General features: G+C 44.8%; 2 protein-coding genes across 5 annotated transcripts; one reads left to right on the top strand and one right to left on the bottom strand.

Moving 5' to 3' along the window:
- Window positions 1–536: 536 nt before the first annotated feature.
- LOC123085875 (serine/arginine-rich SC35-like splicing factor SCL28) lies at window positions 537–5,596 on the bottom strand. 4 transcript variants are annotated; one of them, XR_006440053.1, is made up of 8 exons: window positions 5,332–5,596; window positions 3,722–3,799; window positions 2,907–3,071; window positions 2,740–2,810; window positions 2,622–2,661; window positions 1,274–1,565; window positions 852–1,033; window positions 537–780 (listed from the first exon to the last, which is right to left on the bottom strand). XR_006440053.1 is itself a non-coding variant. In XM_044507587.1 (7 exons), the coding sequence occupies exons 1-7, from the start codon at window positions 5,520–5,522 to the stop codon at window positions 755–757; spliced, it is 753 nt and encodes a 250-aa protein (XP_044363522.1). In that variant the 5' UTR covers window positions 5,523–5,596; the 3' UTR covers window positions 537–754. The 4 variants fall into 4 exon arrangements, 2 of the variants coding, with proteins under 2 accessions (XP_044363522.1, XP_044363523.1); XR_006440052.1 differs by having other exon boundaries at window positions 537–764; XM_044507587.1 differs by lacking the exon at window positions 1,274–1,565.
- An 81-nt stretch (window positions 5,597–5,677) lies between these two features.
- On the top strand, window positions 5,678–8,059 carry LOC123085874 (pentatricopeptide repeat-containing protein At5g18950). The gene has a single exon (XM_044507586.1). It carries the CDS (start codon window positions 5,791–5,793, stop codon window positions 7,438–7,440), a length of 1,650 nt encoding a protein of 549 aa, XP_044363521.1. The 5' UTR covers window positions 5,678–5,790; the 3' UTR covers window positions 7,441–8,059.
- The last annotated feature ends 7,332 nt before the right edge of the window (window positions 8,060–15,391 follow it).

The raw sequence follows: 15,391 nt of genomic DNA, 5'->3' as shown, positions 1-15,391 counted from the left end.
CAACAGCGTCGGTCTCAAACTACGTGGATACGTAGCAAAGTGGAGGGATAGAGTGAAAAAGACGAGGCTTCGAATGGGGTTTTTGTGTCGGCAGTAAGTGTCAAGCACCTACTTGATGGCTGTCCAGACGTCAACAAACATCCTCCACCTCCTCTAACTTTACTTCCAGTTTGCGGATTCAGGAGCACGACGGGATCGAAGTCATCCGCGGGCGTCTTAACCAAGTACTCGAGTCGGAGTCAATGGAGTTGAGGTTCTGTCAACGCTACATCGACCGTCAGATCCAGCGTGTCAAGCACCAATGTTCGAGTACGTCAACAACAACGAAGTGACTCAGGAGGTAGCCGGCGTGTAAAGAAATCTAATCCTACAAATCAAACAGACCGGCATAGGAAATTTTCCCAAGGATTTCAATTCTCCAAAATTCAACGGAAATCCTTTCAATAAAAAAGGCCCTTAGACTTGAAATAAACAAATGTGGTTAACTCCGACCTAGAGAATATGATGCTCTTGCAAGCACAAGCAGAACCAAAATATAGCGTAAAACACACAAAGTACCAGTTGATCATAGACTTCAACGGATCCCACAATATATCACAAACAGTACTGATAAAACGTGTCAACACTCAACAACTGGCTTTTGAACACAAGTCTGTTCACTACAAAAACTACCGACCTATTCTAGAAAACATAGTAGGAAAGAAGGCATTGTTCTCTGCTCTCACCACCCAGTCACGGATTGTAGAACTGAAATTCATCTCAGCCTGCATATGAAGGAAACTACACATCAACATATAATTAGTTAATTACAGTAGAAGAGAATTAATAAGAGGAACATTGACAGAATGAACCTTTAGGCGAGAGAGATAAGGTTGGGCTCCTCCTGTCAACTGGTGGACCATGTCCGTTATTGGATGGTGATATCCTACGCTCATGTCCATCTAGGCTAGGCGATCGACCATCTGATATGTGCTGCCTCTTGTCCCGAGTATGTGGAGAGTATGAATCCCTAGGAGAATAATTATCTCTGTCCCTGCAAACAATCAAAGATTTGACCTTAGCACCAAACAAATTGACAGTATGCAAGGAGCAACACACCAAAAAACATATGGTAACTGACAAGTACAAGAACAAGAAAGTATCATCATGAGCAAACTAAATTAGAGAACTGCAAACTTATCTACAGCAGCTAATGCGGCATGGCAACATCACAACTGGCTGGTCATGCCTATTGCCAAGCCAAGTGAATTGAAAAGTGAGATATCAATGTTACCTGCTCCATCACAAAATTGGTTACCCACTTTGATCCCCAAATATAACGTGCAATGCACTAAGGTGTTGCGACTGCTAGCTCAACAGCATCAGTTCACTTGACAAATAACTGTTTCCCTCAGGTTTCTTAGCCAAGATTATCTCTACACTCTTGAGTGCTAGTACCACTTTATCTTTAACTGTATAGCTTTCACATGCTCCAACTCTGGAGGTCATAATACTGTCACTTTGGTCTTTATTCGCCAAACATCATGATTATCTTTTGGGCTTTTAGACTCTACATTCTTTGATGACTGGATAATATACAAAACCAAGGCAACATGTTTCAGAGCACAACTTAATAGCCTTACTTCAAGAACAGAAAATAGATAATACAAATTAATCAACAATCACCAAATAGTCGACAAAAACCATGTTGCTAATGTTAGAGATTAATCAAGGACGTCAGGGCTTGGCATGAGCATACAAATGATCAGGAAAGCTCCTTTGCTCATTTTCTTGTTATCTTTACTATGATTTACAAGCTAAAAATGGATTCAGAAAAATCCACATAAGATGCACAATCATTAATAGTAAACTTCTTGGAAGTTACTTTCCTCCTAGCCTGACTAACGAACTAAGGAAAACGGAAATGAAAATAACCAACCATATAAGATAGGATATTTAGCAATCAATTCAAGATGAAAATTTCGAGGATAGAACACTTTAAACAAGAATTTTGGAAGCTGATTTACGTTTCAATGATGAAATAACAACTTGTTGGTTAATGAACCAAAGAAAGTTAAAAAGAATGGACCATTATCCATTTTACCTGATTGCATTTCTAGATCATTGACAGGGTGGGCAGGGGGGATGCAATAGGTATGTTTAGGAGATTATAATGACTCTATAAGCTATTATAGTTAAGCTAAGCGCTGAACTTAATTTATGATCTGCTGTGAAAAATAGGCACGAAAGCAGGAGCAAGTCGGGTAGCCAAACGGAAAAACAGACAAAAGCTGGTTGAAAAGATGGATTATCATATTCCACCTCAATGCAAATTGCCAAACGCAGCCTTAATCTTAAGTTAAAGAGGCTATACTAATCACAATACCAATGAAAGGTTTAACAACATTCAACCAACAAAATTCAAGACAAGGTGAAGTAGATTGTATTGGTTTCATATATACTTCCTTCCATCTTGTCTCAGCAGGGCAGGGCTGATGGTGAACATATTCTTTATAATAAACAAAGCTAGCTCTACGCAAATATTAGAGTTCTGGAATACTGTAGCCAGTGCAGTATAAATCAAACTGAAGAAAGTTAACATGTTAATCATATCTATATTTCGAAGAGCATCCAGATCAAACCTGGAGTGCCGTCTAACTGGAGAAGGTTCGGGTGAATAAGCTGTGAGTAAAGAGATAATATTTAAAAATCAGATGAAAGCCTATAAGATATGAATTCAATGAACTGCTTTATACTTACAGGGGTAACGAGACCTTGGGGATCTTGACAGCGACTGCCTTCTTCTGTAGTTTCCATCCATATGCCTACCACTATATCAGCAGAGGCAAAAATATATCCTTTGGTTATTTCAGATTTGATATTTACTACCCTACCTAATGCCTAAGTAAAAAACAGTACATATCTACCTTGATCTTGTTCTGAAGCGCATTTCTTGTGGGGTTTTTCTATTCTCCTCGGCAAAAACTATTGTAATCTCTCGACCGCAAATAACTTGATGATTCATTTCTTGCTTGGCATATGCAGCGTCCTCAGGGTGGCGGAATTTCACAAACCCAAAACCACGTAATTCCCTGGAAATATATATCAATTTGACCAATGATCAAGAAACTACTTGTTATTCAACAACAACAAAAAACACTTCCTGGAAAATATATACCAATATTACGAATGATCAATATTCAACAAAAAAAAATCAACAGTTAAAATAAATTTTACGGCAACAGTTTGTTCTCATTCCAACAACATTGACAAATGCGCAATTCGTTAAGACTAAATACAGAAGACATTATTTGCCAGTGAAAGAGAATATGCAACAAGTGCTCACCAACACTGCTGTTGAGAAGAATTGTTAAATAATCCTAATTTGGTTAAATTCAGCAAATTAACTGGCAGCTTATGCAAATGAATGTAATTAGAGGGTTAATCACAATATGCTATGCCATGACATCACAAAGGGCTTGCTAAAAATATTATTTCTTTTGAAAACTCAAGTCCATTGAGATTGCGACATCCCTTGTATTCACATGAATAACAGCAGTACGAAATCTAGGATTGCTGTTCACAGATTATCAATCAAGCTGCATAACATATCAGTTGCATTACACAAATTATTCAGCATCTCACTTAATTCATATACTTCTTTCATAATGTTCAATAATCAATCATGACTATGTGTATGACATGAACTGATCTTCAAATGTAATATAAGCATAAAAATTACTTTGTGTGGAAATTTCTCGGAAGGTACACATCCTTTATAGGGCCAAATTGCTCGAATGGACCACGGATGTCTTCTAGCCTGCAAAAGATGAAAAAAAATAAAGGCGGCGGAACATAATCGGTTAGCTAAGGTGCAATTCATCCACACACAGAAAAAGACAGAAAACACCATACATCTGTAGTGCATTGTATATACAAATGACAATTACAGAGACTACTGATAAGCTTTGACTGGGGCAGTAGCAAAATGTGAAAACAAGATATGATGGCCATCCCAAAACACACACAAAAATAATAATTTAGTATTGTGTCTATTCCTGTTTTTAATACATTTGGCTATTTATGCAAATGGGGGCAGTTATAATGAAAAAAATGATCTTGGCTCGTCAAGCCATAAGATCTCAACTGTGAAAGGTCACATCCACATGAAAATATCCAAAGTTCAAATCTAATTGATCTCGGACACATAAGCAACAATAGGATCACCTGTACAGTTCATAAATCAGTAATTATGATATTAGAATATGGATTTGCTAATTCTCATCTAGATGGGAATTAATGACGTCTCATCTAAATTCCCCACCGTCTGATCAAAAGCCCCAGGATTCTTGATTTTTTACCGTGGAATCAATGTTTTGGTCACACTTGTCATTCTTCTTAAGCGGTGCTCAATGACTCTCTCCCATAGCTTCATTGTATGACCCATCAACTTAATTCCATGGTAATTAGTACAACTCTAAACATCCCTCTTGTACCATCGAACCAATCTTCAAGAACAAGGGGGATGTTCAGTTGTACTAATTACCGTGGAATTAAGCTGATGGGCCATACAATGAAGCTATGGGAGAGAGTCATTGAGCACCACTTAAGAAGAATGACAAGCATAACCAAAAATCAGTTTGCTTTCATGCCTGTGAGGTCGACCATGGAAGCCATTTTCTTGGTACGACAACTTATGGAGAGATACAGGGAGCAAACAAAGGACCTGCATATAGTGTTCATTGACTTGGGGAAGGCCTATGAAAAGATACCACGGAATGTCATGTGGTGGGCCTTGGAGAAACACAAAGTCCCAGCAAAGTAGATTACCGTCATCAAGGACATGTACTATAATGTTGTGTCAAGTGTTCGAACAAGTGATGGCGACATTGATGACTTCTTGATATGATGTACATTACCCTCATCAAGGACATGTACTATATAAACCAAGCAACACATCATTCCATATGTACCACAATTACGCTTTGAAAACAAGCATGCATAGAATTAATCAAGTACTCCCTCCGTCCCAAAATAAGTGTCTCAACCTTAGTACAACTTCCTACTAGAGTTAGTACAAAGTCAAGACACTTATTTTGGGACGGAGAGAGTAATACATAAGACTGAATAGAATCAACAACCAAACCCAATCATCGATATGATGTACTCCCTCTGTCCCAAAATAAGTGTCTCAACCTTAGTACAAGTTTGTACTAGAGTTAGTACAAACTTGAGACACTTATTTTAAAACCGAGGGAGTAATTGCATGCAGTAACTATGTAATGATATACAGATTCAAAGACATGCTTCTTCTCCCCAGAGTTACGGCTGGGAGGGGGGAGGGGAAGGCACCTGGCGGTGAGTGAAATGTTGCGGACCAGGAGGCCGGTGGGCGCCGACGGTCGGTCGTACCCGCGGCGGGGCCCGCCGCCGCCGCCGCGGTAACGGTCACGCGGGTCGTCGTAGTGCCTGTAGCGGGGAGGACTGCGGCTGTACCGCCTGCGTGGGCTGTAGCTGCGGCTTCGGCTGCGGTACCCGGCCATCGACGCGTCGCCCTCGTTTAGTTAGGGTTTCTGTGAGGTTTGGATAATAACTTTACGAAAAGCGATAGAGAGAGAGAGAAGATCATGGCTTTTAACTTAAAGCACACGTGGGCCTCATGGCCCATGGGCCGTAGGGCAAATCCAAGTCAAAACCTCGCGAGCCGCATCGCCACCAAATCTGACCACCCCCGGTCCCCGTGCGGCTCACGACAGCATCACATTCTCCTCCCGTCGACGCCGCCGCCGCCGCTCGCCACGGATCACCACCATGTCCCCGCTTCCGCGCCGCTTCGCCTCCGTCAGACACATCTGCTCCAGCTCCGCCTCCGAGCTCGCCCCGGTACCGACCGCCGTCTCTGACGCCGCCTCCCGCGCGGCAGCCGCCGTGCTCCGCGCCCCGCGCTTCGAGCCCCGCCTCCTGTCGCTCGTCCCATGCCAACTGCTCTTCGAGCCGAGCTGCGTCCGCCAAACCCTCTCCCGCCTCCTCCCCTCCCCTGAACCCTCGCTCCGTTTTCTCCTCTTCCTCGCCTCCCACCTTCCCGCCCCCGCTGACGCCCCTGCCCCTTCGCCTCACCTCCCCGGGATCGACGCCTTCCTCCTCAGCCTCCAGCCACATCTCGCAGCCGATGCCGCCGCGCTGCTAGCCTCCCACCTCGGCCTCCACCCTTCCCTGCCCGCACTCAACGCGGCATCCCGTGCCGCTCTCCGGGCCGCGCGTCCCGACCTCGTCTTCCGCCTCTTTTCCACCTTCTCCTCCTCCCCTGCCTTCCCAGGCAACGCGGGCACCGTCGCCTGCCTCGTGCGCGCCTGTGCAGCCGACTGCCGCCCGCTCGACGGCCTCCGCCTCCTCCGAGATGCTGCACGACGTGGCTCCCCTCCCTCATCTGCTGCTGCCGCCGACCTTGTCACGTCCTTTGTGGCCATCGGCAACTTCGCAAAGGTGTCTGAGACGCTCCACCTCATGATCTCTGCGGGATGTCCTCCAGCTACGTTTGTCTACCAGCGTGTCATACATGGGCTCTTTGCGCATGGGATGGGTGGCGAGGCCCTTCGTGTCTTCAGTGAGATCAAGCTGCGTGGTTATGCCATAGATGTAGTCACTTACAACACAGCACTCACTGGTTTATGTAAAATGGGCCACATTGCCGATGCGCGGCAGATGTGGGATGAGATGGTGGACAAAGGTATACAGCCCAGTGAGTATGCATATTGCTCTTTTCTCGATTACTACTGTGAAGCTGGTGATTTTGGGATGGCTCTCAAGGTGTATGAAGAAATGCTTGACAAGGGATTCAAGGAGAGCACAGTTAGCTGTAACATTATCGCCAAAGGGTTTTGTGTTCATAGGAGGGTGGACGAAGCAGTTGGGGTGTTTGAGGGAATGGTTACAAAAGGGATTGAACATGATGTGATCACTTATAACACGTTGATTCAGGGCCTATGCAAGGTTGGTAGGTTGGCTGAGGCGATAGGGATGTATCAGCGGCTACTCTCATCTGGTTTGGAGCCAAGTGTGCAGACCTTCACACCACTCATTGACACCTTGTGCAAGGAAGGGCAGGTCGATCATGCTGTTGAATTACTTACCTTGATGCAGGCTAAGGGCTTGGAACCGTTGGAACGTAGCAATGATAGTGTCATCAATGGGTTCTGTAAGGTCAGGCGGGCTGATGATGGTATGGCATGGTTGGCTAGCATGTTGAAGAACAATCTGAAACCTCGGGAACAGACGTTCAATTCTTTGCTGGAGTCTCTGAGCAAATCCGAGCGAATGGATGACGCACTGCTGATTCTGAATACAATGTTTAAAGCTGGATATGAATTAGGCAGTTTGGCTTCTGCTATACTTGTTGATAAGTTATGCACAGGCATTGTATCTTATCCTCAAAAGTTGGAGGATATTTTGGTGAGCAGCTAGTGGCATTTGGATGCCCTGCAAATCGTACAAATGTTCATTTGTTTCTCCCTTGATTGATGTCTTTGAGAAATGTTTTTATTGGTGTTGTTCAAAAGGCTACACAAATGACTTATGTAGAAATTCAGAACCCTGATGACCAAGAACTTGACTTTTGAGGTTCATATTCAGATTATAACTTGGCCTCCAACCATTCCAGTAAATCTTGGAGAGACAGAAATGTGCAACGGCAACGGCTGTGAGTAACAGCTCTGAGAGGTTGTGACTGCAGTGAGCAGCGTTGATGGCTAATATTCTTCTTTGGCCCTGTAATAATCCAAATGCCTGTGATCGTGGGGATCTATTGAACAGCACTGTAGTACCTTCTTCAGGAACTGCAATGGGCACTTCAGGATGGCCATAGAGCTCTCTGAACACAAGCTTTGTGGCCCTTACATCACCATTCTCTGCATCTCCATTCCCAGGTGTACATTGTGCTTTGGCCCTGTAATAACCCCTTCTATTTTCTGTCTATTTTGAATATTCACATCTTAACAATAGACTAAATCAACCCATGTCTCGTCCTTCCTGTATTTCGTTTGAGCAAATGGATTCAAGATAATTTTAACTGTTGTCAAGAGAACTACGACGTCCATATGTAGGAATGTGAAGAGGAATGACTGTTAATGTCTTCTTTGGTTTATTTCTACTTGATTAATATCTCATAGAGGGTCCTCTTTGATTCTTTATATAGAGGCCTGATAATTGAAACTAAGTAATGAATTGAAGATCATATGTGTCCAATTGTCTTAATTCCCAAGCTAATGTGTACCGTCCTAATTTAAAGGATCAACTACCTAACTGGAAACTTAAGGTATGGTATCTGTGTACTCACCCATAGGTCCAGTCCAGGTACTTCCATGCATAGCAAATTCAGAGAAGTTTTGGCATTTTGTTCCTCTGTTTGCACTAGTTTTGCATATATATGCTGACCACAGTTTAACCTCAGAATGACGAGAGATTTATCCATGCTGTGCTGTAGTAATTTTTTGTGTCAACTACTGCTACGTGTGATTTCGCAAATGGTAACACGGCTTGGGTTAGCATAGTATAGCTGCTTTATGAAAAAATCCAGCTTGTTACATCCTTGGGAATCTAGGAAGGCCTGGAAGACATGGTTAGGAGTGTACCGATTGGCGAGAAGCTCTTCATAGGAGGAGACCTCAGTGGTCACATGAGTACATCTAGCACAGGTTTTGAAGGGGCACATGGGGGCTTTGGCTATGGCATCAGGAATCAAGGAGAAGATGTCTTAAGCTTTGCTCTAGCCTACGACATGATTGTAGCTAACACTCTTTAGAAAGAGAGAAGCACATCTGGTGACTTTTAGTAGTGGCCAACACTCAGTCAGATTGATTTCATCCTCTCGAGAAGAGAAGATAGGCGTGCGTGTCTAGACTGTAAGGTGATACCTAGAGAGAGGGTTTGTGACGCCCTCGATTTAATCGTACACAAATCATACACGCAAATGTGTACGATCAAGATCAAGGACTCACAGGAAGATATCACAACACAACTCTAGATACAAATAAAATAATACAAGCTTTATATTACAAGCCAGAGGCCTTGAAGGCTCGAAAACAAATGTTCGAAGACACGAGAGTTGGCGGAAGCAAAAAATATCCGAGTACAGACATATGGTTAAACAAGTTGCTATGAGATGGCTAGCGCAAAAGTACTCCCTCCGTCCCAAAATATAAGAATGTTTTTAACACTAGCATAGTGTCAAAAACGTTCTTATATTCTGGGATAGAGGGAGTAGCAATGATCGAAAAGGCAAGGCCTCCTGCCTGGGACCTCCTAACTACTCCTGGAAGTCGAACTCCACGTAGAATCATCCTCGGGATCCTCTGGCTACTGGACTCCATCATATGATCGCAATAATCGGGAAAGGGAGAAAAAGTAGTAAAGCAACCATGAGTACTCATCCAAAGTACTCGCAAGCAAGGATCTACACTACATATGCATTGATATCAATGAAATGGGTAGTATCTGTGGACTGAACTGCAGAATGCCAGAATAAGAGGTGGATAGCTAGTCCTATCGAGGATTACGCTTCTGGCAGCCTCCGTCTTGAAGCAGTAGAAGAGAGTAGATGGTAAGTTAACCAAGTATCATCACATAGCATAAACCTACTCGACGATCCTCTCCTCATGGCCTTGTGAGAGAGCGATCACCGGGTTGTATCTGGCACTTGGAAGGGTGTATTTTATTAAGTATCCGGTTCTAGTTGTCATAAGGTCAAGGTATAACTCCGGGTCGTTCTTTTACCGAGGGGCGCGGCTATTCGAATAGATAAACTTCCCTGCAGGGGTGTACCACATTTCCCAACACACTCGATCTCCTTTGGTCGAACACACTTTCCTGGGTCATGCCCGGCCTCGGAAGATCAACACGTCGCAGCCCCACCTCGGCACAACAGAGAGGTCAGCACGCTGGTCTAAATCCTATGCGCGTAGGGGTCTGGGCCCATTGCACACCTGCACGTTGCGTACGTGGCCGGAAGCAGACCTAGCCCCCTTAATACAAGCGCATGCTTAGGTCCAATCCGGCGCGCGCCGCTCAGTCGCTGACGTCAAGAAGGCTTTGGCTGATACCACGACGTCGAGTGCCCATAAGTGTTCCCGCGTAGTTGGTTAGTGCGTATAAGATAGTGGTCAGACTCAGATCAAATATCAAGATCTCGTTAAGTGTGTTAATTGATGTAACCGCGGACGCCGACCAGGGCCAGGCCCACCTCTCTCCTAGGTGGTCTCAACCTGCCCTGTCGCTCCGCCACAAAATAACAGTCGGGGGCCGTCGAGAACGCAGGCCCACCACTACCTGGATTGAACCACCTGCCCCTTCAGCCCCCACATCGGAATCACTTGCGGGTACTTTACGAGCCGACCCAACTTCAGTCACTACATGTATCACATATTATGTATATAATTATATACCCGTGATCATCTCCCGAGTGATCACAGCCCGATAGTATAGCAAAGGCAGACGGACAAGAATGTAGGGCCACTGATGAAATACTAGCATCCTATACTAAGCATTTAGGATTGCAGGTAAAGGTAATAACAGTAGTAGCAAAGACAAGCTATGCATTAGGATAGGATTAACAGAAAGTAGTAACATGCTACACTACTCTAATGCAAGCAGTAGAGAGGAGAATAGGCGATATCTGGTGATCTGGGGGGGGGCTTGCCTGGTTGCTCTGGCAAGGAGGGTAGTCAACAATGTAGTCGGTCGGGGCACCAGCAGCGGCGTCAGTCTTGTAGTCTATCAGAGAGAAGAGGGGGAAGAAACAATGAATACAATGCAAACAGATGCATATCGATGCATGACATGACAAGTAACAGTGCCAGGTGAGGCGTGCCCTAACGCAGTAGGAGGTGATACCAGCGAAGGGGGAAAACAACCAGGAAAGTATCTCCGGTGTTTCGCGTTTTCGAACAGATAAATCAGAGGGGGAAAGTTGCGTGTTCGCTATGCTAGGGATGTGTGGCGGACGAACGGGCAGAGTATCCGGATTTGCCTCGTCGTTCTGAGCAATTTTCATGTACAAAATATTTTCATACGAGTTACGGATTATTTTATATCAATTTTTAAAGTTTTAATTCATTTTTAAATTGTTTTAATCGAAAATTTAATGTTAAATTGCTATGGGTACACAGAATTGTACTCCCTCAGGTCCTTTTTACTCTGCATATTAGGTTTGTTCGAAGTCAATCTCATCCAACTTTGACCAAGTTTATATAAAAAATTATAGACATTCACATAACAACACCAATATCATTAGATTCATCTTGGAATATATTTTCATATTATATTTATTAGATATTATAGATGCTAATAATTTCTAATATAAATTTGGTCAAACTTAGCAAAGTTTGACTTTTGGCAAATCCAATGTGCAGAGTAAAACGGACCGGAGGGAGTACCCAACAGAATGTATGTGTGGCTGGCAGGTTGGGCCAAGGGGGGTCCAGTCAGCATTTAACCAGTCAACTTTAACCAGTCAACTGTTGACTGGTCAACATGGTCAAACAGGATCCACCTGTCATGGATTGGGTCAACCCAGTCAACAGTTTGATTGGTCAAACTAGACAAGGGACCCAAATGTCATTGACTGACAACTAATTAACCTAGTTAATTCGTTTAATTAATAGATTAATTAGGTTAAGTTAATTAGGTTAACTAAACACAATTAATTAAATTATTTAATTAATATTTTCATTTATTATTATTATTTTAAATTCATTTTTTAAATAAATGTTCTGGGGCTGGGCCCCACTTGTCATAGGGCCAGTCGCCTTAGCGGGCGCGGGCCGCACGCCCAAGGGCGTTGGGTGGGCGAACTCGGCAGGGCGCCGGAGCAAGGGGATGCCGGTGGCCTGGGGCCGACGGTGAGGGGCTGGGCGCGGCCTCAGCAGGATGGGAAGGCAGCGGGCAAAGGGAGCCCGAGCGGCGCCGGGATAGCAGTCGGCGGCGCCAGCGCAGCAGAGAAGAAGCAGCAGCAGCGGCGATGGCTGCGACTCCAGGGGAGCGCCAAGGCGAGGCGTGTGGCGCGCATGCCAGCATCGGGGGGGGGGGGTGCGGCTGGTCCAGCGGTGGAGTTGGGGGGTACGGCAGCAGTGGAGCGGGAGCCGTGGCGGGGCAAGCGATGGGCGCAGCCGGGCGCGGCCAGCGCAGCGAGGACGGCGAGCAGGTGCAAGGGGAGGTGCAGGTGCAGGCGCGCGCGGGCTGCAGTAGGAGGGCGTAAGCGGGGCCACGGCGAGCGGTGCGGCAATGGTGAGGCGGGGCGTGCGCGCGAAAGGATGGGAGCGCGGCCGGGCGTGTGTGCCGTGGGCGAGCGCGAGCAGCGCGCGGCTATGGGCACGGTCGTGGACGCGCACAGACGGGGGTGGGTGCAGCACGGGGTAGCCGTGCAGGGCGGACAGCGCGAGTGCGGTGGTCGGCGGGCAGAGGGAGAGAGGAGGTCGTGGGCCTCACCGCGGGGCGTGGGGTCAAGGGCAGTGGGGCTCGAAGAGATAGGCGTGGACGAGGTCGACGACGGAGAGGACGAGATCCGGAAAGGAAGCGGCGCGGGCTTCGGGCGACGTCGGGCGATGACGGTGGACGACGGTTCCTCGAGCGCGGGCATGCCGGAGAGGTGGGGCTTCGGGCCGCGACATCGCGGTGAACGGTGGGGCGTGGCGTCGGCGACGAAGCCCATGGGAGGCGACGGGATCGACCCCTCGATCCAGATCGGGGGCAGAGGAGGACGAGAGAGTGGGGGTCATGGGGAAGTGGGTTAGGTCACGTAGCGGGGTGAGGGGGGTTATAGCCCAAGGGGTGGGCCGACCAGCTGGGTGCCCAGTTGGGCCAAACGGCCCAGGGGGAGGGAGTTTGCCTTTTGTTTTTGTTTACAGTTTTGCCTTTTTTTATTTAATTCTCTTTTCTATTTTATTAAATTTTAGCTTTTATAGAATACAAAAGTTGTATCTAAAAGAGCATTAATAATTATGCCACTACCATAATTAGCTTCGCAACTAAAACAAAATAGTTTGTAACGGTTTATTATTTTAACCTCATTTAAATAATTGTTTTTGCTACTGTTTTAATCATCTTAAAGTATTTAAGCATCTTAGTAAAATGTGGTTTCTTCATTATAATTACATATGCATTATTTGGTACAACCCGAACGTTTTTGTTTTAATGTTTGAAATTTTTTAATGTTTGTTTGATTTTTAATTTGAACTCAAATCAGTTTCGAACTAACATGAGATTAGCAACATTAATCAAGGTGACATGGCATCATTAGTAGAGGTTCACTATAGTTTAAGTACCCGGCCATCATAATTCTCCTCCACTACAAGAAATTTCATCCTGAGATTTAAGAGGCGTAAGGTGGGAATGTTCTGGTTACGAAATTCTAACGATTCTTCTCGGTCTAGGTTGCTCTTCTCGAAGAGGGCGATCCATTACGTTAATGTCTTCATTTCTCTGCTTCGGGTCATCATGAGGAAGTAGGCATCCTTTCTTCGGGAACTCCATCGTACTTACGAAAGAATAAATGGTAGGTATTCCGAGAGAAGGGACCTCTGCAAGGTTGATTATCTAGTCGATAACATCGGGGAAGATGGCGGAAAATAACTCTTGAATTGAATCTTAAGAAATTATCAAGAGCAAAGTAAGGAGGTATCATGGGAAGTTTGGAGAGGGTAGGCAATCGTTTGATGCCTAAAACAGGGCGTGAAAGGGGTTCAAAGCAATGGGAATACGCATTGCGTCTGATACCAGAATAGATCATTAGGCAGGTGGCCAGTAAATTACATACGAAGTCAAGCGCGAGGAATAACTTTGACAACAGGGTGTACAGGAGAGTCAAGTTTCGATCTTGTGGAACTATGGGTTATGGGCCCACTGTGTGGGTTAAAAGTAGGAAGGCGATGACGTCTTACACAATCATGTAAGCAAGGCTTGTCAGAGGATAGCCTGTCAGTTATGTCGGCAACAACATCGATACCAAGGGCGAGGGGCGAAGAGAACCATTCTCCTGCTCGTTGAACGAGGCGAACCAATAGGCAAAGTTCTCGTCCATCGGTGGTTACTAGAATGTCATCAACAATAGTAACAGGGTCTTATCGACACGATTGTACACCTAGGTGTTTACATAAGCAGAAGAATATTACTGCTTAGGTCATATAGAGCACCAGAAAGGTTAAACAGAACAATGGAAAGAAAAAGGTGATCTTCAGATTAAACAGAACAATGGAAAGGAAAATGTGTTTAAACACATATTTTAGGGGTATATCCTTCCCAAGGACAAACAAAGCATGATATCCATGACAAGATATAACGTAGAAAACCCTTTAGGAAAGGGGAGAGAAATTTCATGACATTACCCATACAACGGTGGATAATTGATAAAGAGAATTTAGCATTGTGCTTCAAATGTTCTTGTTGAGAATCGAAATACCACAGACATGCTTCGAGATAGCATTGACATAGTCAACAGGTGAAGATCAGACTTTGGAAACACAAAGGATCCATCAGGAACAACTTATAAAATAAGTCTTACGATTTCCTCATGGAAGTATCGCTAAGCTTGCTAAAAATGAAACTATAGCAATAGGTCCTTCGGCCAGGTGTGCTAGGCATGACATCACCTTACCTGGTCATGTGAAGACCAATGTTATGACTCTTGGATAGAGTTCCAACCATCATATCTGCTCGAGATTCAGATCTGATTGGGGTCAGGATACCTCGGACTCAGGATGCCTGAGAAGAAAAGGTGCAACACAAATTTACGAGATGACATTGTAAGATTCTTGGGAAATGAACTATGGAAGTGAGCTCCTAAACAAGAGTTCATCATTAAATCAAGGAGAGGATGAGGAGGTGGCTGACGGACTCAGCGACATATCATCGAGATTTTCGAAAAGATGGATTTTCACAACTATGTGAACATGGAGATAACTTTTGTCATATCAAATGATATAATGAGGTTTGCTCGAGGAAAAACATACACAATTAAACATTGGTTGAAAGGTGCACCCGAATTATGGGCTTAGATAGCAAGATCAATGTTAGAATGGTGATTCGACAACCAAAGTCTTAGAATGGAACTATCAATCATTAACATCAACGTAATAGGGTTGCTAGAAGTACAGAATCCAAGCAACACCGTTCATTTGTTGGTATCCCGGTTAGAATAAACACGAGAACCAAGAAAAGAATGGTGGTCATGATAAGTATCTCTTGTATCAAGAATTCTCAAGAGGTGGTGAAATTCTCATGACATTCTTGACATAAAAGATGGTAATACTCCAAGGTGAAGAAGAACAGATGTTGGATAGCAAGGAACTCAAGATTCAATCCAAAACATGAACCAGTTTGTGTTGAGGGAAGACAAGGATGTGGTCAATGATAACACAAATCATCG

This window comes from Triticum aestivum, chromosome 4A, assembly GCF_018294505.1.
Source record: "Triticum aestivum cultivar Chinese Spring chromosome 4A, IWGSC CS RefSeq v2.1, whole genome shotgun sequence".
Lineage (NCBI taxonomy): Eukaryota > Viridiplantae > Streptophyta > Magnoliopsida > Poales > Poaceae > Triticum > Triticum aestivum.
The sequence above is the reverse complement of the archived record's forward strand: the minus strand, read 5'-3'. Positions and strand labels throughout refer to the sequence as shown.

What these genes read in the sequence shown, in the direction of transcription:
- LOC123085875 (XM_044507587.1), bottom strand. Translation starts at nt 5,522, where the DNA reads ATGGCCGGGTACCGCAGCCGAAGCCGCAGCTACAGCCCACGCAGGCGG. An exon ending in AACATTTCACTCACCGCCAG is followed by an intron (nt 3,800 to 5,331) that starts GTGCCTTCCCCT and finishes CATCTTTTGCAG; the next exon opens with GCTAGAAGACATCCGTGGTC. An exon ending in CCGAGAAATTTCCACACAAA is followed by an intron (nt 3,072 to 3,721) that starts GTAATTTTTATG and finishes ATATATTTCCAG; the next exon opens with GGAATTACGTGGTTTTGGGT.
- LOC123085874 (XM_044507586.1), top strand. Translation starts at nt 5,791, where the DNA reads ATGTCCCCGCTTCCGCGCCGCTTCGCCTCCGTCAGACACATCTGCTCC.